The 26933-nt window shown below is 46.6% G+C and overlaps 1 protein-coding gene across 1 annotated transcript; it reads right to left on the bottom strand.

Moving 5' to 3' along the window:
* Nucleotides 1-1663: 1663 nt before the first annotated feature.
* LOC132676464 (olfactory receptor 5J3-like) lies at nucleotides 1664-26933 on the bottom strand. The gene is given in 4 exon segments (XM_078432640.2): nucleotides 1664-1788; nucleotides 18459-19063; nucleotides 19065-19371; nucleotides 26747-26933. Coding segments are annotated over 4 exon segments (1224 nt in total).

Here is a 26933-nt window from a genome sequence, read left to right as displayed (position 1 = left end):
CTCCCCCTCTCTCCCTCCCCTTCCCCCCTCCTCTCCCTCCCCCTCCCCACTCTCCCCCTCTTCCCCCTCCCCTACCCCCCTCCCCTTCCCCCTTCCCCCCTTCCGCCCTCCCCTTTTCTTCTTTTCTTTTCTTTCCTTCTCTTTTCTTTTTTCTTTTTAATGTTTATTTATTTATTTTGAGACAGAGAAAGCAGGGGAGGGACAGAGAGGGAGAGAATCCCAAGCAGGCTCTGCGCTGTCAGCACAGAGCCCAAAGTAGGGCTCAAACCCAGGAACCGGGAGATCATGACCTGAGTTGAAATCAGTAGTTGGAGGCTTAACCGACTGAGCCACCCAGGCGCCCCCTGCTGGTATTTTCAATAGCCGCTAACCTTGCCTGGTACCTTATGGGGGTTGTAAACCGGCATGGAAATTTAAAGCAGGTTCTTGTTGGTGCAGAGCACAAATGAGTTGCATATGGGGATGGTAGTTTTTCATTTTTCAGTTGTCTCTGATGCAGCTTCTATGAAATAATTATTGTTCTGTTAGCTTAATGCCACTCTGTAATTGCAAAAAACCCCCCACAAAGTTGCAGCTGTTTTGTTGATATTCTGAGTGCTTCTAAGTAAATACAATTTTTTGTATTAAAAAAATATGTGTTCTTATGAAGAGGTTTTTCCAAGCAAGAAAGGAAAACAGTGGTGTCTGAATAATTGTTTGTGAGCCTCCTGTACTCTCACGGGACCCTTACAATGACCACTTGAGATGGGTGGTTGTACCCCGTTTTCGCTTGGGAAAACTGAGGGTCAGGGGGTTATGTACCTTGACTCGACGTCACAGAGATATCAAGAGACAGAGTCACTCTGAGGTAGCATGAACTCAGGTGTGCTAAGGCCCTAGTCCCTTCTGTACCACTGTATAATTCTATAATCTGGTCCTTCCCCGTGACGTATGAATTCAGGAAAAACCGTGCCCACTGTCTGTCTGTGAAGACGCAGTCATCAGAAAGGGACAATATAGTGTATTGGCTGAGAACATTGCCTCTGGAGCCATTGCCTACCTGGATTCAAATTCTGGCTCTGCTTTTTATTAGCTGTGTGACCTTGGGCCAGTTACTCAGCCTCTCTGTGTCTCGGATTTCCAGGGATAATAATAGTATCCGTTTCATACGGTTATTGTGAAGCTGAAATGAGTAGATAGTGTAAAGCTTTGTAAAGCTTTAAAAATAGTACTCGGGGCGCCTGGCTGGCTGTCAGAAGAGCATGCAACTCTTGATTTTGGGGTCACGGGTTCAAGCTCCATGTTGGGTGTAGAGATTACTTAAAATTAATAAAATAAAAAAAATAGTGCTGGCATACATTTGACTCTATCTAAGTATTAATATTATCCGTGCTTTAGGGGGTGGCTACCATGGTTTGGCTGGGCTAGAATGTTCCACATTCGGTTAGGAAGGCAGCTTGCCAAAAGCATCTCTTCTGTAAGTGGCCTTCACCTCCTTATTCCTCAGGCTGTAGATCAGAGGGTCCAGCACGGGGTTGACCACAGAGTAGAAGACGGACACGACCTTGTCCTGTTGTTTCATGGAACTACAACAGCTCAGCTGAGCATCCGGGACGGTGATGCTGCGCGCCATCGACGAGGCAGGTGACGGTGAGATGGGAGGCACAGGTGGAGAGCACCTGACTCAGGAGGAGCCACACACCCTGCGGATGGTGACTGGGATGTAGGCATAGGAGGCCAGGGTAACGCTGACGTAGAGAATACGGTAATCGGGGCAGAAGATGCCCTGATCACTGCCCTCAGCAGTGTCTGCACAGGTGGTCGGAGCACAGGCTCACAGGAAGTGACTAGAAATGCTAATGAAACCAACATATGTGTGCTCTTTGAAGGTCTAGATGTGGCTTCCCCGACTGCTACTTCCTTTGACCTTCAGAATAGCCCTGGGACATGCGCTTGCTGGGGTGTGTGTGTATATATACCCGTATCGAGCATAAGGAAGACCTGCATCATCATACTTGGTGGCTGCATCTTGTTTTGTCGTGTATGTGTGTCGCCATTTACTTAACTGGTCCCCTTGGTTGACGGTAAGGTGTCTCCAGCTTCTCCCTGTTGTAAGCGACTCTCTGACAGACGCCCCCAGGTATGGCGTCCGGAGGCCAAGTCCAGTGAGCACAGGGTGTACAGAACCTGCTTTTCCTCTGCCAGGAAGGAAGACTCTGGCTGGCACCTTGGGGAGCCTGGCACCCTGGGTTTCCACAGCCCCAGGGGGAATCACCGCACAGAGCAAAGGGCCTTGTTAGGCAAATGATTTGTTTGGGTAGAAGAAATTTGGTCCCTAGACTCTGATCTGGCAGACAGTCTCAGCAGATGAGCGGCTGGATTGCCCACACTTCCTGGAGGTAAGAAGGGGTCTCCCCATGGAAGTGAGACAGTGCTCTGTCCCCTGGCCTTCCCCACTGCACCCAACCTGCACTGGTCGTGGGACGCATCTCCCTGGCAAGTGCCCCCTTCGGTGGGCCAGGCTTCTGCCTGTGAACGTGCCACAGCCTCAGCCGGGCCCTCCGTGGTGGATGTCGTTATGGTGCCCAGGAGTCAAGGTTGCTCCTTGCGGCTCCATTATCTCCGTCCTTTAGACTTAGCTCGGCTGCATGATTGGGTTTGGCCCTGGAGCATGAGAGGAAGCGAGTTGTGCCCCGTTCTGAGCATGGAAGGCTCTGGAGTCCCCCTGCAGTCTCCCACTTTCCCCCTCTTTCCTCTATGGGGACACCAGCCACGGGCACGACATAGAGGCTCCTCTTACCTCAGCCCGAATCTGGGAGGGAGAAGGAGCAGACTCACCATGGACTCATGACAAACGGGAACACGAGTGAGAAATAAACTTATTCTAAGCCTGTGAGATTTGGGTGTTAATTGTTAATATGGCGGCCTCCGCTGTCTGATGCCTTCTTCAAGGGCAAACTTCTTTTCTTGGCTATGGCCCCGGGTCTATCTCATCTACCCTAACTCAGGTCATCCGGGCCTGTCAGGTAGGGTTCCTTGCTGCCTCCTCCAGAGGCAACTATTGTTGACTTTTATTAATTTTTTAAAAATATTTATTTTTTTGAGGGAGCAAGCGATAGAGAGCGAGTATGAGCAGGGGAGGGGCAGAGAGAGAGAGAGAGAGAGACAGACAGACAGACAGACAGAATCTGAAGCTGGCTCTGTGCTGTCAGCACAGAGCCCAGTGCGGAACTCAATCCCATGACCTTCGAGATCGTGACCTGGGCTGAAGCCAGCTGCTTAACCGACTGAGCCACCCAGTGTAAATAAAAGCCCTGACTTTTATTAATTTTTAAAAGTTAGGGGCACTCGGGTGGGGTTTGTGAATTCAAGCCCCGCATCTGGCTCCCTGCTGTCGGCACAGAGCCTGATTCAGATCCTCTGTGCACCCCCGATCTCTGCCCCTTCCCTGCTCATGTGTGCTTTCTCTCTCTCTCTCTCTCTCTCTGTCTCTCTCTCTCAAAGTAAATAAATAAATAAAATAAAATAAAATTTAGATATAACTGGTATCTAACATTTTATAATTTCAGATATCCAACATAATGATTTGACATTTGTCTCTGTTGCGAAATGATCACCGGTGAGCCTAAGTAGACAACCGTCACATTCATAGCTGCAATGTTTTTTTTTTGTGATGAGAACTTTTAAGACCATTTAATAATCTACAGTATTATTAACTACAGTCACCATGCTGTACATTACATCCCATGACTTTATTTTATTTTTATAATATGAGATAATATAATATAATATAACACAATATAATATAATATATAAGCAATTTATTTTTATAATACGAGATAATATCATATAATATAATATATAATATAAGCAATTTATTTTTATAATATGAGATAATATTATATAATATATATAATATAAGCAATTTATTTTATTTTTATAATATGAGAAGGTTCTAGCTATTAATGGCAGGTTCTGTGTGACTCTGTTCTTGCAAACCTGGTTGACAGGCGATAGGATGCAGTGAAAGAAAGTCCTGGGCTAAATTCTACCAAACTTACAAGTTCTGCCAAACAAACACGCGTTAGTAAGCAAGTACAAACAGCCGATAGTCCTGTCTGTAGGTTGGGAGGGCCCTTTCTCTCTCCTCAGGTACACTGACCAGCAAAGTTTTCATGAAAATCTCACTCAGAAGTGAAATATCGGTGTTCCTACACCAGTTCCGTCAGCTGGCAGGATCCTCCAGGAAGTAGAAAGATGGAGAACCAGAGGGCTGTGCGTTGTTACCACTCGGTGGTAAGTGGGAAAGACAATTGCGTGCCATGAGCTCTTTGTGCTTCCTTCTGCATGGCACTGGGCTAAGTTCTACTCTTTTTTAAATTAAATTAATTTAAATTAAATTAAATTAAATTAAATTATTTTTTTAATTAAAATTTTTCTAATGTTTATTTATTATTGAGAGACAGAGCATGAGCATGGGAAAGGCAGAAAGGAGGAGACACAGAATCCAAAGCAGGCTCCAGGCTCTGAGCTCTCAGCACAGAGCCCCACGCGGGGCTCAAACTCACAAACTGCAGGATCATGACCTGAGCCGAAGTCGGACGCTCAACCGACTGAGCCACCCAGGTGTGCCCCTTGATAAGTTCTATTCTGAGTAATGCAAGTCCATGGGCTTAGACGGTATGTTCTTGAGGAATGTCCCCACAGGGAAGACTATATAAAGGCTATGGAAGCAGCCATAAAGGATGTCCTTTACTATCTTTGCATCTTTTTTGATCGAGGGTGGAAATACATTAGCAGGGCCGGATCAAAGAACCAGAAAGCCAGAGTTGAAAGGACTCCTGGGAAACATCCCACCCAACGTGTCTGAGAGTGGGAAAAGAGGCCCAGAGGGAAGATGCTTGCTAAAAGTTATACACAGCCAGTGACTCTGGGGCTGGAGACCTGGTCTTTCTGAATAAAGCATATATCCTAAAATTACCTAACAATGTCCTAATAATGTACTGCTGTTCCCAGGCCCACTGGGGGAACTGGATCCTTTTGGATGAGTGCTGATTACTCATTAACCATCTGGGGCACAGATAGGCTATGTGCACATGGCAGTAAGATCTTTTCCAGCTGAAATGATCTCCCTATTGACTGTCCCTGCTCATTCGGTGGGGTGGGGTGGGAGAAACATTCAGAATTATGTCATCCGGTCATAATGTCATTGGTGGGGGAAGTGAGGTGATGTTCTGTCTCCAGGGGAATAGAAGCATGCCCCACAGTGGTGACTGTTCTTAAAATTTTTTAATGTTTATTTATTTTTGAGAGACAGAGAGAGAGAGACAGAGCATGAGTTGGTGGGGGGTGGGGGGGCTGCAGAGAAAGAAGGGGACACAGAATCCGAAGCAGGTTCTAGTCTCTGAGTTGTCAGTACAGAACCCTATGCGGGACTTGAACTCACAAACTGTGAGATTGTGACCTGAGCCAACGGACTGAGCACCACCCAGGTGCCGCCCCCCTCCCCCCATGTGGTGTTTTAAAATAAGAAGTTCAGAGGCAACTGGGTGGCTCAGTTGGTTAAACGACGGACTCTTGATTTTGGCTCAGGTCATGATCTTGCTGTTGTGAGATTGAGCAGTGCCTCGTGCCCCATGCACTGAGCGTAGAGCTTGCTTAGGATTCTCTCTCTTTCCCCATCTCTCTCTGCCCCTCCCCTGCTCATGCTCTTTTTCTCTCTCTCAAAAATAAATAAACATTAAAAATAAATAAATAAATAAATAAATAAATACAACAATAAATTGAATTTGAGAATGGATATCCTCTGTATGCACATGGCTTAACTCTCAGGAGTTACTGTAGGAGCAGTGACTTCCTACAGCGACAGGCCATAACTATTGTTCCAGGAAATTCAGCCCGGAAGATAGGACCATAACCGAAGAAGTAACTTCACTGCTTGCTTCATGAAATCCCTGCAAGCCAATTTTATGTAAACAAATAGTTTGCTCGTCTGGGCAAACAGCTGTCCTATTCAGACTGTAGATTGCTCACCCGGGGGAAACAATGTCCTCCTCGGTAAATCTTCCTTCTCAAGGTTGGCTTTCAGGCCCTGCTTTCCCTGTGCCTGCAGATCCTAAACTATAATGTCACAAACTTCATCCAGTCCTGATGTGCTCCCTGATTTGAAAGATCCACTTTAGGGGTGCCTGGCTGGCTCAGTTAAGAGCATGCAATCTCTGCATCTTGAGGTTGTGAGTTCCAGTCCCATGTTGGGTTGTAGGGATTGGTTTAAAAACAGTGACATAAATGGGGCACCTGGGTGGCTCAGTTGGTTAAGTGTCTGACTTTGGCTCAGGTCATGATCTCATGGTCTGTGTCTTCGAGCTCCTTGTTGGGCTCTGTGCTGACAACTCAGAGCCTGGAGCCTGCTTCGGATTCTGTGTCCCCTTCTCTGCTCCTCCTCTGTTTATTCTCTGTCTCTCTCTTTCACTCTCTCAAAAATAAATGAAACATTAAAAAAATTTAATAAAAAAACAGTAACAAAAAATATTAAAAAAAAAATCTACCTTGGGGCACCTGGGTGGCTCAGTAGGTTGGGCGTCCAACTTGGGCTCAGGTCATGATCTCATGGTTTGTGAGTTCGAGCCCCGTGTCTGGCTCTGTGCTGACGGCTTGGAACCTGGAACCTGCTTTGGATTCTGTGTCTCCCCCTCTCTCTGCCCCTCCCCTGCTCATGCTCAGTTTCTCTCTATCTCTCAATAATGAATAAACGTTAAAAACAATTTTTTTTTTTAAATCTACCTTAACCCACTTGGGTCCAGACCCCCAAACTCTGTAAATATCTTCCATTGATTTCCTCCTTTTGAGACATTAAGATTCTGTGCATTCTCTTACTATAGTAGGCCGGGCAAAGACAAGCTTCGGCTGAGCAAAGGTTTTCTGGTGGTCTTTTGAAGAGTTATCAGTCGACTATCTATTCTTTACCCAGGGTTACTGTACTTGAGAGCATTTTGCTTCTTGCTTTTCCTCCTCCCTCTTCCCTCTTCACCTCCCCTCCCCTCCTCTCCCCTCCCTTCCCCTCCCCTCTCCCTTCCCTTCCCTTCCCTTCCTTTTCTTTTCTTTGGCCCTTTTGCTTCCTGTTTTGACTACTTGATAATCAGGAAGAAAAGTAGAATTACAATGTCTTGTGAAGGTTACCATATCTTTTATGGGTACACAGGTTCACTGGTAATTTCATGTGAATGTCAAGACTGGAAGACACGTTACATAGATCACGTTTTCTTAATACCTCCTTTTGCTCCAGGAATAATTGAGGTTCTGGCACAACAGACCCTTCTCTGATTTGGAGGAGAGATGCTAAACTTTAGGCAAAATCACTCCTTCTCTAAGCTTCAATTTTTTGATCAATCAATGAATCACTGCTTGTTCACTCTTGAAACCAGTCTGGACTGGCCATGAAAGAAACAGTGCCTTTATTCTTTGTTATGACTCACAGAGAAAACTCTGCGCTAACGTTAAGATGGGGCCCGGGAAGGGCTTGACAGAGAGGTAACCGGCTTAGGGCATTGGGGCTTTCTTTTGTGGCAAGAGGGCTGGGGCCAAGGCAGGGGTACCAAGGGTCCTTTCATGCTCTAATTCTTTCTGCCTTTTCTATCCCACTTCTGTTTTCCTGTTCCAGGTTCTTTTTCAGGTGCTCAGTAGAAACTGGGAACTCCTGATAGGAGTCAAGACTCTATGGGATTAGCAGAAAGCTGGGCTCTGGTGGGAAATATGGGAGCAGCTCCTTGGAATTTTTGGAAGCAGTGGAAATAAACTTGCTGCATAATTTCCTGCAAAAATCCAAGGGGTTTTAGGCGCTAGAGTAGAGCCTAGGCTTTGGAATCAGCTGGACTTGGGTCTACCAATTACGATCTATATTTGACCTCAGAGTTCGTGGGCTCTCAGTTTCCTCATATGTGCGGTGGGTACAACCTACTCACAGAATTCCTACGAGGGTTAAATGAGATAGTGTGTACAATGTGCTTCCCAGAATGCTTGGGACATAATATATGTTCAATAAATATTAGCTATTAATTATCATTGTTGGGAAAATGCCTTCCTCAGATAGCAGTAGTATTTTGTTAGGCCTGGGCCTTAGAGAGGAATGACAGCTGGTGTTCTTTTTGTCATCTCCTGCCCCAAGACCTAAAACCCAAAGAGGAAGAGATCAGATATATATGAATAAATATGCCCTGATTAAGTACCCAGCACTGTTCCAGGCTCCGTGGGGATGAAACCAAGTATGAGGCTGGGTTTTAGTGAGCCTGCGGTTCCCCTGGGGAGGTGAGATGCCAGCCAGGTAACAGCGGTGAGCAGAGTCTGTGGGCGATAATTGCACAGTGTCCCAGTGATGAATGTACTTGTGTTTGCATGCCGCTCCCGGAAGTGGAAGTCTCATGACCAAAACAGGAACTGGTAAGAAAACAGGGGCTGGAAAAGAGTATAGTTCCCTGCAGCCTCTGGAGTGCTGTCTTTGGCCATTGTCTCTCATCTGGGAATAGAGATGTGGAAGACAGATCAATGTCAGGGGCCAGGATCCGAGAGGAGCTTCTTAAAGCTTCAAAAGAAGCTTAATTCCAAACACATTTTGTGCATAAACAGAAGTCTGGAGGGATCTGGAAACACCCCTTTACTCTGAGTCTGGCTCCTCATGAGCTAGGTTTGACTTCCCAGTGGGCTTAAGGGCAAGAAATCCAATCTTTGTCTTGCTCCCAAGGCACCACCTGTTGGTCTAACTTCATGCTTGACCCTGATTTCACTTACGATGCTGCTTCCCTTGTTTTGAGCCAGGTTTGGAAATCTCATCTTCCTCTCCTGGCATTTGACCCGTGGCTCGTCCTTGGTTTGGAGTCACCACTCTGCTGTCCAGGATCTGATAACCTGTCCTGGGCTCTGACCCGCCACAGGACCACACGGTCGGCCCATCACGAGAGGCTGGCTGAGCATGTGTGAACATCATGGAAGAAGATGGGACGAGGAAAGGTACAGATGGAAAGAGGTTTGCTTCGGGCTTCAGGGGCTGCCTCCTTCAGAAGGTGACTAGGATGCCCATGATGGGGAGGAAGAGAAAGCAGAAGGAAGAAAATGGCCCTGGCCTTGGCAACATCAGCACAGGTGGGTTGGCGGTTGAGCAGAGGAACGGAAGTAGGGACTAGTGATGCTGGGGCCACAGGAGAGCAAAATGAAGCTGTCATTTTGCGTGACCACATCACTGATAATCAGCAGTCAGTGCCTTGTTGAATGCCCAGAATGGATAATGCTGGGGGCCAGGGGGACAGTGTTTCAAATGAGCATCTACTCAACAGCACACTTTGTGCTAGTTTTTTGGTTTTCTTTTTTTGTCATTTGAGTATTTAATCTTCACCCAACTTTCTTGTTTACAAATCATGCCAGATTGTATGTTGTAAAACCGGATTGAGACATGGGTCTTGTCTGATTTTAGAACCCCTTAACTTCTGTTCTTGTGAATCTACATTTTTTTTTTTCTGGCACAGCGTTTCTGGTTCACGGGGAAAGAGAAGGACATTTGGGAGTGTGACTTAGGGGCCCAGGAGGCGGCTTCATTACCTGATAGGTCTGGGCTGTATCGGGGGGCTTGTGATTTCCCAGTGACTGCTGGGCCTGGAGGAAAGGGAGTCAGGCAGGGGCACGGCAGACCGGGAGCTTGGGCAGGCCTGACACCTGGCTGCGTTTCTCTGCTCACGACATATAGAGCGAGCTTGTTGCTGGTTTGTTGCTGGGGACCCCGCCAGCCTCGTGGTTATGTGAACTTGTGGCTTCACGAAACTTCCTCCCCTGCAGAGAAATAATCAGGGAGATAAAAATAATAAAATAACACAGGTTGGAGAAATGATTCAGTGTAAGCACGACTAATGACAGCAGCTCAGACGTGCTGAACGCTAATTAAGGGCCTGACATCATTCTAAGTGCTTTATAGACATTAAATCTCTTTTAATCCTCACAAACCACGTTATGAGGTAATTACTATTGACAGACTCATTTTTCAGACAAAGAGACCAAGGTCATACAGCTTTGTGTGGCAGAACAGGAATCTGGTGCCAGGTCTGGCTGTCTCCAAATGTCGTGCTCGGAGCTCAAGGATGTGCGGCCTCCCCCAGGGAAATGAAAGCGGGCTGGGACACGACTGCACAGGCACGGAGGCCACGCCTGATGGAGCCGCTGCAGAGAACCCCGCGAGGCTTGGGGACCGAATTCCAAATAATTCAAGGACAATCCGTTAGCGGTCATTCCAGTTATTTTTACTATATAAGAAAACTTCTTAAAATGTAGTATCTTAAAACCGCATTCATTGGTTATTTTTCACAGTTAGGGTTAGGAGTTAGAGTAGGACTTGGGGCAAATCGTTCTCCTCCACATGGCGTGGACGGACATCATTCACACAGTTGTGTGCAGCTGGGCCGTCCTGGAAGGTCAAGGCCTTTCTCAACACCTGGGGCTTCGTGCTTTTCCATAGGGCCTTTCCACATGGCTAGCTGGGCTTTCTCACAGCACGGTGGTCTTAGGGTGGGCTTCCAAGATGGAAGAAGTAGACACCAACAGCCTTCTTCTTCTTCTTCTTTTTTTTTTGATGTTCATTCATTTTTTTTTTTTAATGTTTATTTAATTTTTGAGACAGAGAGAGACAGAGCATGAATGGGGGAGGGTCAGAGAGAGGGAGACACAGAATCTGAAACAGGCTCCGGGCTCTGAGCTGTCAGCACAGGGGCCCGATGCGGGGCTCGAACTCACGGACCGCGAGATCGTGACCTGAGCCGAAGTCGGCGCTCAACCGACTGAGCCACCCAGGCGCCCCATGATGTTCATTCATTTTTGATAGAACACAAGTCAGGAAGAGACAGAAAGAGAGGGAGACAAAGGATCTGAAGCAGGCTCCACAGTGACAGCAGAGAGTCCAATGCGGGGCTCGAACCCATGAACCGTGAGATCATGACCTGCGCTGAAGTCGGACACCCAACTGACTGAGCCACCCAGGCACCCCCCAACTTCAAGGCTTTAAGATCTTTAAGTCTCAGCCCGAAATCGGCACATTTTCACTTCTGCTGTGTGTTATTGGTCAGAGCAAGTCACAAGTGAGGTTGCCAGACAAAATACATGGTACCTACCTTACCGAATTTCAAATAAACAAAATAGAGTATTTTTTAGTATAAATATGTCTCATGCACTATTGGGATGTATTTATGCTAAAAATTGTTGTCTGTCTGAAGTTTGATTTAAAAGATAATTAAATTTTTTTTAATGTTTGTTTATTTTTGAAAGGGAGAGACAGAACATGAGCAGGGAAGGGACAGAGAGAGAGAGGGAGACACAGAATCCAAAGCAGGCTCCAGGCTCTGAGCTGTCAGCACAGAGCCTGACGTGGGGCTCGAACCCATGAACCGTGAGATCATGACCTGAGCCGAAGTCAGATGCTTAACCCCTGAAATTCGATTTTAACTAGGCATCTGTATTTTTACCCCAACCTTGATGGGATGGGCAGTATGTCATTCAGGGAAATAAGGAATTAATGGTGGCCATCCTTAGAAATTCAATATCATAGGGTCCATGGAATACTTTCTGAAAAGTAGAGGTGGTACAGAATAGTGGTTAAGCCCTCCTGGCACTCCAGAGTCTAAGTTTCAGTCCTGGTTCTGCCCGTTGTTATTTACGTAATTTCAGACAAGGGACTTCACCCTTCTGCGACTCAGTTTCTTTATCTTAAAAATGGAGCTATAGTAATTTGCGTCTCACAGGGGTAGATGGGGAGAATTTTATGAGATGAAAATAAAATTCGTGGTGGCTCAGTTGGTTAAGCATCTGACTCTTGATTTTGGCTCAGGTCATGATCTCACAGTTCGCGAGTTCGAGCCCCACATCGGTCTCTGTGCTGACAACAGGGATCCTGCTTGGGATTCTCTCTCTCCCTCTCTCTCTGCCCTTCCCCAGCTCATTCTCTCTCTCTCTCTCTCTCTCTCTCTCTCTCTCTCTCTCAAAAAGTAAATATATAAAAAAAAAAATTAAAGAAAATTCCTGGCACACAGCAGGTGTTTGATAAATGTTACCTATCATTAAGGTAGGATTTCAAGTGAAATTCTGGCTAATGTTCCAGTCTTACCTCGTCAGAGAGCAAAGGGCAAAGAGCCCCCCTGCTTCCACCCTTCGCAGTCCCATAGAAGGTCACACCTAAGGTGACCACCATTTCTTTAAAAAAAAAACAAAACTGTTTTTTTAAATGTCTTATTTATTTCTGAGAGAGAGAAGGAGACAGAATGTGAGCTGGGGAAGGGCAGAGAGAGGGGGTGGGGAGGCACAGAATCTGAAGGAGGCTCCAGGCTCCGAGCTGTCAGCACAGAGCCTGACGGGGGCTCGAACTCACGAACCATGAGATCATGACTTGAGCTGAAGTCAGACGCTTAACCGACTGAGCCACTCAGGCGCCCTAGGTGACCACCATTTCTAATACTGTCTTCGTAGTGGCAGAGTGGCCATTTAGTTGTACCTCGGTACTTTCCTCAGGCTTGCCCTGGGAACAAGCCAACACACGCTTGTGACATGCGTCCCGGAACCCCCGCCCCATATCACTACAGCTTTATTACTTTCCAAGGTTTTAGTCACCCTGGGACTCTGCAATCTCAGGCTCATGGAGTGCAGAAGATGAGCCCCCAGGAAGAAACACAAAGGACAAGCTGCAGAGTTTACCATGAAGCAAATATCGGGTTGAAGAAGTTAAAGCTAAGACATTGTGGGGGCGCCTGGGTGGCTCAGTCGGTTAAGCATCTGACTTCAGCTCAGGTCATAATCTTGCGGTTCGTGGGTTCGAGCCCCGCGTCGGGCGTTGTGCTGACAGCTGGGAGCCTGGAGTCTGCTTCAGGTTCTGTGTCTCCCTCTCTCTCTCTGCCCCTCCCCCACTCACGCTTTGTCTCTCTGTCTCTGAAAAATGAATAAACCTTAGAAAAAATTAAAAAGAAAAACAGCTAAGAAATTGTGGCTTGTAGGAAAAATGCTGCCAAGATCCTTCCCACCATGTTTCCCGTTAGAATGAAGGTGTCTTCAGGCTCCTTAATGTGTGGAAACAACGTGAGCAGTGAGAAAGAAAGAAAAAACAGCTCGACTGGGTCCCTCAAATGGATCCTTTTGCCTTTTCCACATCTGTGAGCAGCTGTCAGCCCCATGGCGGATGGGCGATCAGGAGCCGGGGCCTCTGGTCGCAGGTAGATTGAGACCCTTTAGCTAATGTGTGAATTGGATTTAACCATGAACTGTGACGGCCACACCACATGAAAAGTCTGGCTGGCAGAAGAAGGCACTGGGGGATGACTTCCCCGGGGAGGTCCGTGCCAGGACAGACACCCACATTTGGGCACAAGGTCTGAGCACAATGTCGGATGGGAACCCTAAGAAGTTGGGCAGGATCTCGTCTTGCCCAGAGATCCTTTCTCTGGTCCTTCTTCCTGCTGGGGCACTTTTTGAGAGCCTGCCAGTCTCGCCCACATCACTTATTTACTGGTACTTTGTGAACTGAGTGATTGGGTTACTTACATTAAAAGTTGCAACTTTGAACTTAAAAGCACAAGTGAGTAGAACAGAGTAGAACAGTGAGTAGAACAACAACAACTGTGTTGTCAGATACAGTAATCATACCCCCAGGAAGCCACGGTGTTCAAACCCTGAGGTCACGCTTCAGACACGTGGTTCATTGGGCAGCACTTTACGGATTTGTGGGCATGGAATTTTCTGTCTGGTTTTAAATCTGGAGGACCGGCCCTGGAACCTCTGTCTCTCGAATTACGGCAGACATCATATGAGCTTTGCGAGCATCTTAGAGGAGAACGGGATTCTGAGATCGGCCGGTGCCCCTCCTTTGAGCAAATCTATCTTCACGGAGCTTATCTGCATACTGTCCACGAGCCAGGCTTGCTTCCCATCTGGCTCAGCTTCTTGGTGGCCAGTTTCTCTGAGGTCCTGGAGAGAGTAGGGATGAAACTTGAGGTCTATGACATTCTGGAGTGGGGGCGTGGCCAGTGTTCAGTATTCTGACCTGTGCAGAAGTCAGGGCAACTGCTCAGTGGCGGGATCCATGAATCATCCGGAGGATGTCTGTCCCTTCTTTGATACTGGTCACCTCTGACCAGTCCCAGCTGGAAGCGTCCTTGGACCGTCTTGGGTTCTTTCTTCCAAGAAACACCCCTTTCTCACTTGTATCTGGCTTCTTCCATCCTGCACCGAGTCGTCCCCGGAAGTGATGCCTGGAGAGACATCCCACGTGGCCAGTGATAGCTGTCAGCGATGGAGAGTGTGAGTGTTCCACTAAATATCCCCAAACCAGAACTGTCTCCCCACCTGGTTACACTGTCCTTCCCCAAGGGCCTCTAAGGGCCTCTAAGGTTAGTTTAAATGAGTTTGAGACGCTTGGGAACAAGATGGACATCGGAGAGATTCGCAGTGACTTACCCCCTTTTCCATCTGTAAACGGCAGGCTTTGGCCATCACGTCTCCATTCCCTGTGGGACAGGCGGGGGCCCAGCAAGGCTAACTCGCTTTCCTCGGGTGATGGAGCCAGTGCCTACTAACAGTACCCATTCACTCAGCATCCAGTACTTGCCGGCAGCGGTCTGCTGTGGCCCAGTGCCTTGGCTGCCTGGCCAGAACCATACATCGGCCTTCCTTTCGGCACCTGTGGCTGCAGCCGCCCCTCCACCTGACCTTTGGCTTCACCACCACCCAATAGAAAGTTCCACATCACAGGTACTGAGTGGGCTCTGGGTGGTCCTAAGACACAGTGTTGATAAAAATTTAATTCAAACGCTCTTGAGACAGGTAACACTTTGACTTCATTTCCGAACAACATTCCAATGACTCCTACTGGGTTCCACATGGTTTTAGGTGAAGGAAGAGGGGAAGAGAGGGTGAGCTCTGTTCAAACACGGCGGTGTGCATGGGGCCGAGGGAGCTGGGTGCCTGGTCTCTGAGCAGACTTTGCCGGGTCCCCCGCTGCTCCTGCACTCCCCCTTCTCTGCCTTATCTCCCCCCACCCCTTCCTTGTAGGAATTTCTGGCAAGCCCGTTTACTTTGTAGTCTGTGACTGGGTGGCTCAGGACCGTGGAGTGAGGGTTCTCAGGAACTGATAAAATTAGGAGCAGAGTGTGAGTTTACTGTGCAGTGAAAAAGGGGTTGACATCCCCATGTCTCTGTTCCTGGATCCTCTCTGTCTCCTTGGCCCTAAGAGAAATTATTATTCAAAGGAAAGTTTTCTGCCAGGCAAATGGCTTATTTACATGAAAAGATCACAGTCCCTAAACTCCTGAGTCTGGGATAGAGTGTCGGGTGTTGATGGTGGTGGGGACGGGCTGGCACCTGCTGTATTCCTTAGCGTGTGTGATTCTTCATTTATGTGTCACCTTGACCGGTCTAAGGGATGCACAGAGAGCTGGTAAAACACAACTTCTGGGTGTGTCTGAGTGGGGTCTCTAGATAAGACTAACATTTGAATCGGTAGACTGATTAAAGATCACCCTCACTAACGGGGGTGGGCCTCATCTAATCCATCAGGGGCTTGAAGGAAACAAAAAAGGCAGAAGGGTGAATTTCCTTTTTGCTTGAGTTGAAACATCCACCTTCTCCTGTCCTCAGACATCAGTGGGCATGGTTTTGGGGGCCTTTGGACTCCCACCAGGGCTGACACCATCAGCCCCCGGTTTTCAGGCCTTTTGATTTAGACCGAATTACACCACCAGCTTTCATGGTTCTCTGCTCGCAGATGGCAGATGGTGGGATTCTCAGCCTTCATCATCGCATGGGTCAATTCCTATAGTAAATCTCCTCTTCTATGTATGTATGTATGTATGTATGTATCTATCCTATGTATGTATCTACGTATCTATGTATCTATCTATCATCTATGTATCTATGTATCTATCTATGTATCTATCTATCCTATGTATGTGTGTATGTACCTATGTATCTACGTATCTATCATCTATCTATCTATCTATCTATCAATCATCTATCTTAACTATCCTATGTATGTATGTATCTATGTGTGTATCTATGTATCTACGTATCTATGTATCTATCACCTATCTTATCTATCCTATCTATCTATCTATCTATCTATCTAATCTATCATGTCCTATTGGTTCTATTTCTTTGGAGAGCCCTACTACAGTATATTAAGAAAAATGACCCCAAACGTGTAAACAAAGCCAGTACCATCATTCAGCATTGATCAGTAGGTTCACCCACACATTATTCACTTTGCCAAGGACATGTTGTTTCACTATGATATTGATGAAGTTACGCGTGAACAGGGAGGTTTCGTCTAGAAGAGATGCGGTTGCTTCTTGGTTTCCTCTGGGATGTGAACCCCCTTCTGTTGGCTCAGCCCAGTGTGCTCAAGTCTCCCCCTGCCCCCTCCCACCAAGATCTACAATGGTTAGGCGCTGTTTCCCTGTCGTCCCCATTTATACCATCTACATTTCTAGCTCCATGGTTTTCCCCCCTTCCTGACACATAAGCCAGAGTACATCAGTGGATTTAGGAATTTCAAGCTAGAGGTAACTGGGAAAAACACAAACCATCTACTCCCCATTCCCCAGTACCTCAGATTTGCCAGATGGATAGGCAGACATACAGGGATTTCATCACACATGTGATGGGGTTCAAGCTAATTTTATTTGACTCCCAAAAAGATATTAAACCTCAGTTGACATCTGGATGTTACAATACATTTCACCTCGTTCTTCCCCTCTTAAAGTAGTAAGATTGATTTCTGTTACAATAAAGAAGGCTTTGTCTAATGACATAAAGTTAATTTGACTTGGATTGAAGAAAGTTCTATGGCCTGTCAGCTTTTTATTTTGTTCAAATTGTTGATTTATATAGAAATAGTGGCTCATTATTGCTGTAGATTACATTCTGATTCCTGGCTGATTATAGTGGAGATTTCTGGAGCAGGGGTTCCATTCTTTCCCACAAAGTCAAATGATCATGATCTCCTTCTGATACACAACCCCACACAGACCGTTTCTCCAATATCACAGATTCAGAAGGGCAATAACCCCTAAGATGACCTTTTAGGGAAGGTTGCTGTGGCATTCAATGATTCTTTCTATATGTGAGAACTGTCAAAGATAGGAGGAAGATAGAATCTGACTCTCACTGGGAATGCAAACTGATGCAGTCACTCTGGAAAACAATATGAAGGTTCCTCAAAAAACTAAAAATAGAACCCTAAGACCCAGCATTTGCGCTACTAGGCATTTATCCAAGGGATACAGGTGTGCTGTTTCAAAGGGGCACATGCACCCCCGTGTTTATAGCAGCACTATCCACAATAGCCAAAGTATGGAAAGAGCCCAAATGTCCATCGATGGATGAATGGATAAAGAAGATGTGGTATATACATACTATGGAGTATTACTCGTCAGTCAAACAGAATGAAATCTTGCCATTTGCAACTACATGGATGGAACTGGAGGGTATTATGCTAAGTGAAATTAGTCAGTCAGAGAAAGACAAAACTCATATGACTTCACTCATATGAAGACTTTAAGAGACAAAACAGATGAACATAAGGGAAGGGAAACAAAAATAATATAAAAACAGGGAGGGGGACAAAACAGAAGAGACTCATAAATATGGAGGACACACTGAGGGTTACTGGAGGGGTTGTGGGAGGGGGATGGGCTAAATGGGGAAGGAGCACTAAGGAATCTACTCCTGAAATCACTGTTGGCACTACATGCTAACTAATTTGGATGTAAATTTTAAAAAATGAAAAAAAAAAAAAAGAATCTGACTCTCACTTCTGGGACCACTGATTGGAGGTCCTAGGGGTCTGTAAGATACAAGTGTGGATGTACAAGGGGGGCACCTGGGTGGCTCAGTTTGTTAAGCGCCCAACTCTTGATATCTCATGGTCCAGGAGATCGAGCCCTGCATCAGGCTCCGCAATGACAGCTTGGAGCCTGCTTGGGATTCTCTCTCTTCCTCTTTCTCTGTCCCTCCTCTGCTTGCTCTCTTTCTCTCAAAACAAAGAAATAAACATTAAAAATGATTAAAAAAAACAAGTGTGGATGTAGGATATCAGGGGATGTAACAGATCCGAGCTGAATGTAGTGTATTGACAGAAGTATAATAGTGATGTTGCCAACCAGGTAGATGTTCCTGCCTAGGGCTTGAACTTCAGGGAATGATGGACGGGTGTAGGGTCAGTTAGAGCTGATATGTGGCTGGACGCTATGGAGGGTGGTACAGTGGCTAGTGTAGGTGGCTTTTTGTGGCAACTGAGCAGTGCTGAATGCCCGGGGGCAGCAGCGCTAGCCGTGGCAATGGACGATGTCCCCTATGGTGGCAGCCTGCACATACCATTCTCGTGGCTGGTGTTCAGCTGTGCTTGGCCACTCTTGGTTCCTGTCCCAGGCTTCTCTTCTGTTTTATGAGCTACCAGACACCTTGCTAACAAATTCCTTTTCTGCTGAAGTTAAGGACCCTAATTTGTACAGCAGCCTCGACATCTTTATTCCTTAAGCTGTAGACCAGGGGGTTCAGCATGGGGATCACAATGGTGTGGAACACAGAGAGGCCCTTGTTATAGGCTGCAGCACTTCCAGGGTTGGGTTGGACATAGACAAAGAACACAGACCCGTAGAAGAGGGAGAGGGCAGTGAGGTGGGAGGCACAAATGGAGAAAGCTTTGCGCTGGGCCTCCAGGGACCTCATCCTACAGATTGTGACCAGGGTGAAGGCATAAGAGATCAAGATGGCTGAGACCGTGGGGACAGTGACCAAGGCAGAGAGGCAAAGCAGGATGACGTTGGCCACTGTGGTGTCTGAGCAGGCCAGTTGGAGCACAGGGGGGATGTCACAGAAGAAACGATCAATGACGTTGGGACCACGGTAGGGCAAGATGAAGGCATTCCTTGTCTGCGGAGCTGAAACGAACACCCCCGCAGCGTAGGTGACCATTACCAGCTGGATGCACAAACGCTTAGACATGATGGCGTGGTAGAGGAGAGGGTGGCAGATGGCCACAAATCGATCATAGGCCATTACGGCCAAGAGCAGGCTCCCCTGTGCCGTGGAGGATCATGGAGGCCATCTGGACCACACAGCCTGTAAACGAGATGGACCGGTCCGTGGTGAGGATGCTGATCAGCAGCCTGGGGGTGAACACGGAGGAATTGCAGGTGTCCAGGAAGGAGAGCACGCTCAGAAGAAAGTACATGGGGGTGTGGAGGGTGGACCTGGCACGGATCAGGTCTATCATGCCCAGGTTGCCCACCAGTGTCACGGTGCAGATCATCAGGAAGACGGCAAAGAGGAGTTGTTTTTGGTCAGCCTGGTCTGTGAGGCCCAGCAGGATGAATCTTGTCACTGCGGTGCCCCGATATCATCCCACTGGTGTGTTACCCACAGGACAATGAATGCAGGGAGGAGAAACAAGAATGTTAACATTCTCATCAAAGAGGTAGCCTTTAATCTCTTCCACTTCGTGCATCTCTGAGTGGCAGGCTGGTCCCCAAACTCCATATCAATCCCATCATGTCACCCTCATGCGAGGTACTGAAGGTCCTCTGTACCCTTCAGGATAATGTCTACATTCTTCAGCTTGCCACACGTCCTCTGTGACGCCTCTGTGCTACTGTGCACTCAACTTGCAATTCTGGACAACTTACTTCCACAAACACAGCGGGTGATTGCAAATGTCTGTGCTTTTTCAAATTCTACATTCTTGTTGAATGTCTTTTGGTCTCTCCAGACCCAGCTTAGAGGTCCATCCCCTCCCTCTCTCCCCGGAGTTGCACAGATGCTCCTTTACTTGACATGACACTGTATTTTAACTTTAAAAATAAAACGCCCGTCCATCTTTCCTGTTGGACTTTACTTTATTTTTTAATTTTTAATGTTTACTTATTTTTGAGAGAGACAGAGTGCGAGCAGGGCAGGGGCAGAGAGAGAGGGAGACATAGAATCCAAAACAGGCTCCAGGCTCTGAGCTGTCAGCACAGAGCCCGACGCGGGGCTCGAACTCACAAGCTGTGAGATCACGCATAACCTGAGCCGAGGTCGGACACCTAACCGACTGAGTCACCCAGGCGCCCCTCCTGTTGGACTTTCTTACCCCTAGCAGCTGGAGAGTGACTTCATATCTCAGTAATTTGTGCCCTGGTATCTATCAAGTGCTGGTGTCAGTGAATAAATAGAAATTCTGAATTCGATAAAATCTTCCTCATTCAGGGAATGCCAGCAGGATCCTGTCAGTTGTTTTGGCCCAAACCATTTTTGGCCACCTTTTTTCTCACCCCTCATTGAACCCCTCAGCAAATCACATCGGCTCTACCTTCAAAATAAGTACCAGCTTCCCACCCCTTCTTAGCAAGACACCCTCATAAGCTTGCTTGAATTAATGCAACTGCTCTTAGCTGGCGTCCTGCTTTCCTATTAAGAGGAGAAGCCAGGGCAAGCCTGTCACCACACCAGAGAAATGCAGATTGCTCACAATGGCTCTGGGAGCCTGGCCACTACTCCGTCACTTCCTTGCACCTCTCTGTCCCCTGGCCCACTCTTTTCCCTCTTGCTTACCCTGCTCCAGCGACTCGTGCCTCCTTGGCCCTCTTAGGACACACAGGTGTGATTCAGGACATCTGCACCGCTGTCCCTGCCCCTCGGAGCACTCTTGTTCTGGTTAGCCACAGAGCTCCTTCCCTCATTTCCTTTAAGTTCAGGCTCAGATGTCACCTGCTTGTAAAGCCCTCCCTAAGCATCTTATTGACAATGAAACCCTGCCCTACATCAGCACTCACTATCCCTCTTCTCTGTTTCCTTTTCCTCCTCAGAGGACCTTTTCTCTTCTAAAGAATCTTTTTTTTTTTTTTAAATGTTTATTTTTGAGAGAAAGAGAGACAGACAGACAGACAGAATCTGAAGCAGGCTCCAGGCTCTGAGCTGTCAGCACAGAGCGGACGTGGAGCCTGAACTCACTGACCACGAGATCATGACCTGAGCCGAAGTCGGATGCTTAACGGATTGAGCCACCCAGACGCCCCGGACCTTTTCTCTTTGAATAGAGAAACATACACATGCAACATACGCATGACTTCTTGCTTTTGCCTACCATCTCTGTCTTGATATTAGGATGCTAGAACTGCAGAACCAGGCATTTCTGTCAATTTTTCATTCATTGCTGTGTCTCCGGCGACTGGCACATAGTAACCTCTCAGTAAACGCTTATCGAATGGGGGTAAGGAAGCGGTAAAGAAGATACAGGGTCTCTTGGGGGCAAACCTGGCTGCCAAGAGGACAGTTACTACCCAGATGGGTGGGTTCAGAATTCCCGTCGCCCAAATCAGGTGGTAAAAATTGGGGAAGGGTTATGATAAGAAGTGGGTAGGGGTGGAATCGGACGACGATGCCCCGTGAAACCCAGAGCCGCTGAAAGCTGGTGCCTGTGGTGTCTTAGGGTCACGGCAGCAGGACCTGACTACGGGAGGCGGTTCGGCCGCTTAACGTGCAAGGTGGGCTGGACCTTGGGGGTGGATTTCCAGTCCTGGAGTTTGGGCCCAAATGTCTGAATTCACAGCCCTCATCTTGAATCTCTGACAACCATAAATTTTTAACTCCAGCTGTGGAGGCCTTAGGGTGATTCTTTTCAGATGGGTATATGCTTTGCAGCCTATATTGATAATTTTGGTAAGATGTCTTTATAAGATGATAAATTTTTGGTAACAAGTATATCATTTAATATGAACTTGAATACGCATTTGAATATATACATATTAATATATGATTTGAGGTGGTTGAAATGGTTAAGAGTATCTGTAGGGCGCCTGGGTGGCTCAGTCGGTTAAGTGCCCGAGTTAGGCTCAGGTCATGATCTCATGTTTTGAGAGTTTGAGCCCCACGTCAGGCTCTCTGCTATCAGCACAAAGCCTACTTCAGATCCTCTGTCCCCCTCTCTCTGCCCCTCTCTCCCCCCCATCAAAAATAAATAAACACAAAAAAATTTAAAAAAGAGTAGCTGCTTAATTTGACGTAACATAAGGAGGATGCTTAGCTAAATTGAATTAGCTGAATTTATTTTTGATTTGGCTAAAATGCAGAGGAACATTTGATTTATTAGATATATAGTTTTTGATTTAGTAATTTTGAGGAGTTGTTTAAACAACTTATGAGGTCTTCTGAAGGGCTTGGGAAATGAGGTACATTAAATTTGTGATTGTGGTTTAAAAAGTTCAAGAGCATTTAATTAATTATATTTGTTGTTCTTCTTATTTTTTATTATTTAAAAAAATGTTTATTTTTGATTATTTAAAAAAATGTTTATTTTTGAGAGAGAGAGAGAGCGAACACAGAGGGGGAGGGGCAGAGAGAAGGGGAGACACAGAATCCGAAGCAGGCTTCAAGCTGTCAGAGCAGAGCCTGATGTGGGGCTCGAAACCACAAACCTCAAGATCATGACCTGAGCCAAAGTCAGATGCTCAGCGAACTGGTGGCTGTGTCAGCCACCCAGACACCCCTAATTAGTCATATTTATTTTCTTTTTTAATGTTTATTTATTCTCATGAGACAAAGAGAGAGAGAGAGAGACAGACAGAGAGACAGAGAGACAGAGTGCAAGTCGGGGAGGGGCAGAGAGAAAGGGAGACACAGAACCTGAAGCAGGCTCCAGGCTCTGAGCTGTCAGCCCAGAGCCCAACGTGGGGCTTGAACTCATGAACCATGAGATCATGATCTGGGCTGAAGTTGGATACTTAACCAACTAAGCCACCCAGGCGCCCCAATCATATTTATAAATGGCATTTAAATGTTTAGGAGAATTTGCATCTATAGATTTTTTTGTGTATATGACTTTGAATTGTTTAAGAGAATTTGATTGTAAATAGTGCTTAAATTAATTGAAGGAATTTAATCTGTTAAATTTTGAGGCTAAGGGAACATTAACCAAAGATTAAGTGTGATTATTTTAAATTTTAACAAACATTACTAGATCTGAAACTCAATTGATTATATTTGAAAATTGCATTTAGTGGCCTAAGAAAAATTAAGTTCTAAATTTACAACTTAAAATATTATAACCAATTAACAAATGGCTTTAGATAATCTTTTCCATGTACAAAAGACTTGGACATCAAAAAAGTCACTTGTGGGGCGCCTGGGTGGCTCAGCCGGTTGAGCATCTAACTTCGGCTCAGGTCATGATCTCACAGTTCGTGAGTTCGAGCCCCACGTCGGTCTCTGTGCTGACAGCTCGGAGCCCAGAGTCTGCTTCAAGTTCTATTTCTCCCTCTCTGCCCCTTCCTCTCCCATGCTCTGCCTCTTTCTCTCAAAAATAAATAAAAATTAAAAAATAAAAAATAAAATATTATAATCAATTAACAAACGGCTTTAGATAATCTTTTCCATGTACAAAATATTTGGACATCAAAAAAAGTCACTTGTGGGGCACCTGGGTGGCTCAATTAGTTGAGTATCTGACTCTTGATTTTGGTTTGGGTCATGATCCCAGGGTCGTGGGATTGAGCTCTGCATCAGACTCCATGCTGAGTGTGGAGCCTGATTGAGATTCTCTTTCTCTCTCTGTCCCTCCTCTGCTTATGTGTGTGCATGTGTGTGTGCTCTCTCTCTCTCTCTCTCTCTCTCTCAAATAAAACAAAACAAATATTTGTTGAACCTCTGCTCTGTGCTATTCTGTAGGCCAGGTACTCCCCTCACCCTGGCCTCATTTGAGAACCGAGTAACCTGCTTGCGATCACACAAGGATGAACGGGTATTTGAACTTGAATGACCATGTGGACAATGCTTGGCAGAATCCTCTATTCATTGGGTAGGGATTATAGCCTGAGGAAAGAGAATAAATAACTAGAGAAATAAATACGCTAGAGAAATTACTTAATGAAAACTAATAGGTCAAATAGGGTAACCAGAGAAGAATAGTAAAACCCAATAATTCAGCCAGTCCAAGTCAGATGTTTAAACCAGAAAAAACTCGGGAGAACAGAACATGTTCCAAGCGCAGCAGGAAGTCCTTACGGGAAGTCTTGTTAGGGGAAGTCATTGCTCTCCCATTTGCGGCTCAGGGCCACAGATTCTGATTCAACCATCCAGTTGTACAAGGGTGACCTAGGTGTACAGAATTTCTTCCATCTGCAGAGAACTCTTGCCCTCAGTGGCCGGGTCTCTTGAATCCCCCAAGGGAAACTGGGACCCCCCCCCCCCCCAGAGGCTCCAGACTCTGAATATACACCTTTTGTAGTTTCTACACTCCTAGAACATGGACACATTGGAAACACAAGGCAATGCTACTCTGATCCCTGTTCCAAGAACCAATTCTATGGGGGACGCACTAAGAGGGTTCTTGAAAGTGTCGAGTGAATCAACTTCGTTGGATTTTTGGGTGGATGGAGGTATAGAAAGAACAGCGGGGTTATCTTTCAATTTTACTTTTTGTTTTTTCGAGTGGGAAATGTATTCCAGTTGTACAAAATTCAGAAGGGACTACACTGAAAATAAGTCCTCGTCCTGCCTGCTCCCTTCTGATTCCCCCCGTGCTCAGATCTCTGTCTCAGAAGCTACCAGTGTCTTGTGTATCTTTCCATGGTTAGTCATCGCTTATGTAAGTAATATGTGAACCTATATTTTCTCCTCTTTTTTAAAAGATGCAAATGGTAACAAACTATACATATTGTTCTGTACCTTGTTTCTCTTTTTTATTTAACAACTTATTTTGGGGATCTTCCCAGTACAGTAATTAAGGGCTGCCCACCTTTCCAGACCAGAGGCTGCACAATGTTATGTTTCATAACATTGAAGCAGTTCTCCACTGAGGGACATTTAAATTAAACTCTTTTACAGTTAGCAACAAAACAGCGCCTAACTTAAGGCAATTTCCGGTGAAAGCAGTTTGCAATTTAGAGCCTGGAGACCCTCAACAAAAGATATTCGCATGCACCTGTGACTTGGCTTTCGTGCTAGACTTTTCACTGTTTTATTTTGCGGGGAGAAGAAACCTGGCTCACTTTCTTCTGCTTCTTTTTCTTTTTCCCTCCCAGTCAGATGAGATAGATGCTCACCAGCTTTGGTTACTGGTCTTTAGCACCTGGTCATACCTGCAGCTTCGACACCACTGGGTGCTCCCTAGAAATGCAGAAGCCGGTTCCACCCCAGACCAGCTACTGAATGGGATTTGCATTTTAAGCAAGCAGCTGACTTCTATTCTGGTTTTGGGTTTGAGACATGCTGAACAGCAGCTGGAGGGGATTGAGCTCATGTGCCAGGTGGATGCCTGTAGAGAGGTGCAGAGGGGAGAAGGCTCCTGGTCCCTAATTGTGAAACTCCCTCACAGGGACCTCTGTGTCGAGGCTGATACTGAAGTGACCTCACATCTGGTGCCAATGTCTGCAGGTGAGTTGGGAGGGCTGAAAGGGCGAGTGTCGTTGGAGACGGGACTTGCTGAAAGAGAGAGCCCTTGAGAAGTCGACATTCTCCATTCTGTCAGGATGAAGGGATGTCAGACAGCGCCCCGGCCACGGGAGAGGCCCCTCCCTGGTATTGAAGGATATTGAAGGCCCCTCCCTGGATATTGAAGTAGCTTTTTTTAAAAAAAGATGTTTTTATGTAAGTGAATGGAAAGGACAAATTGAACTTCATCACCATGCCCAGGGGCAGCCTCACCGATGGGATTTCAGGAGACAACTTACTGGTCCAGAGACCCAGAGCCCAGGAGAACATGCAGACTTTGAATGTCTGGCCTTGAGAACCCAGCTCCAGGGACAATGGCGAACACAAGTGGCCTAGACCACAGAGAGATTCCATACCTCTCTCTCCCCCCGACCCAACCATTGCAAATTGCACCATCGAAAGTTGAAAGTTCCACCGCCTTTGAGAAGGGGTTTCTTCCATCCACTGCTGGCTCCTGGGGCTGGTGGCTTGTTTTGGGGCAGCACCACTGCCTGGCAGTGAGGAGCATGGGACATCCTATTGGCCTTCCCTGGATTTGAATCCCATGGCCAGCCGTGACTGTTTTTGTGACCTTGGGCAAGTTATTGAACCTCACTCGGTTTTGCCTCCTGCAAAGTGGAAATGATAGTGTCAACCTTGGGGGCTGCTGTGAAGATGAATTTGAAGTGCTTCTCAGCGCGTATGGCAGAGAGGAACAATTCAAGACTTGTTACAATTTCTAAATGGGGATGTGAGGGGACGGGAAAGAAGGGAAGCCAGGGAGACGAGGCGGGGCAAGGAAGCAGTGCCCGGAGACACAACCCCTGTAGATGTGTGAGGTTTGGGACCCACGGAGGGGGGGGGCAGGGCAGACCCTCCTCAAGTCTCTCCCTTGAGGGCCTCTCCTCAAGTTTAATGAGTGTGAAACTTTCACAGAAACCCACTCACACAAGTCACCTTCCTAGGGGCTTGAGGCAATTAATTCCCACCCCCCCTCATTAACAGAAGAGAGGTTGTTAGTGATTCTTTTCCTCTTTCTCATAAGACCTGAGACCCCGTAAGTTTCTCTGTTATTATTATTTTTTCTGACGACACAGAAATAATAATAATAATAATGGCAACTGACATTTGTATGGTTTAGCCATAACTTGCCTGTGCGTTACCTTATTTTGTCTTCATACAAACCCTCGGACGCCTGCTTAGCAAACATTATTGTCCACCTTATGTGGAGGGGGAAATAGCGGGTCCGCAAAGCGACATGATCCGTTCAGGATTCGTGGCTGGAAAGAAGCACAGATCTAGGATTTCTGACCCTTGGTCTCTGTTTCCTCCCTCAGCTCCCAGCCTCCAGACGCTGGGCCATCTTGGAGGTGTCGTTGTTCTACCCTAGAGAAATCATCCAAAATGTTTTCCAGGAGAGGTGGGAGCAGATTCAGCACCGCACCCTGTGCCCCAGGATCACCGTCCTTGATGACATCGTCCATTCCTGCCCTGTACAT

The sequence above is a fragment of the Panthera onca genome, chromosome D1 (genome assembly GCF_046562875.1).
Source record: "Panthera onca isolate mPanOnc1 chromosome D1, mPanOnc1 haplotype 2, whole genome shotgun sequence".
Classification (NCBI taxonomy): Eukaryota; Metazoa; Chordata; class Mammalia; order Carnivora; family Felidae; genus Panthera; species Panthera onca.
The sequence above is the reverse complement of the archived record's forward strand: the minus strand, read 5'-3'. Positions and strand labels throughout refer to the sequence as shown.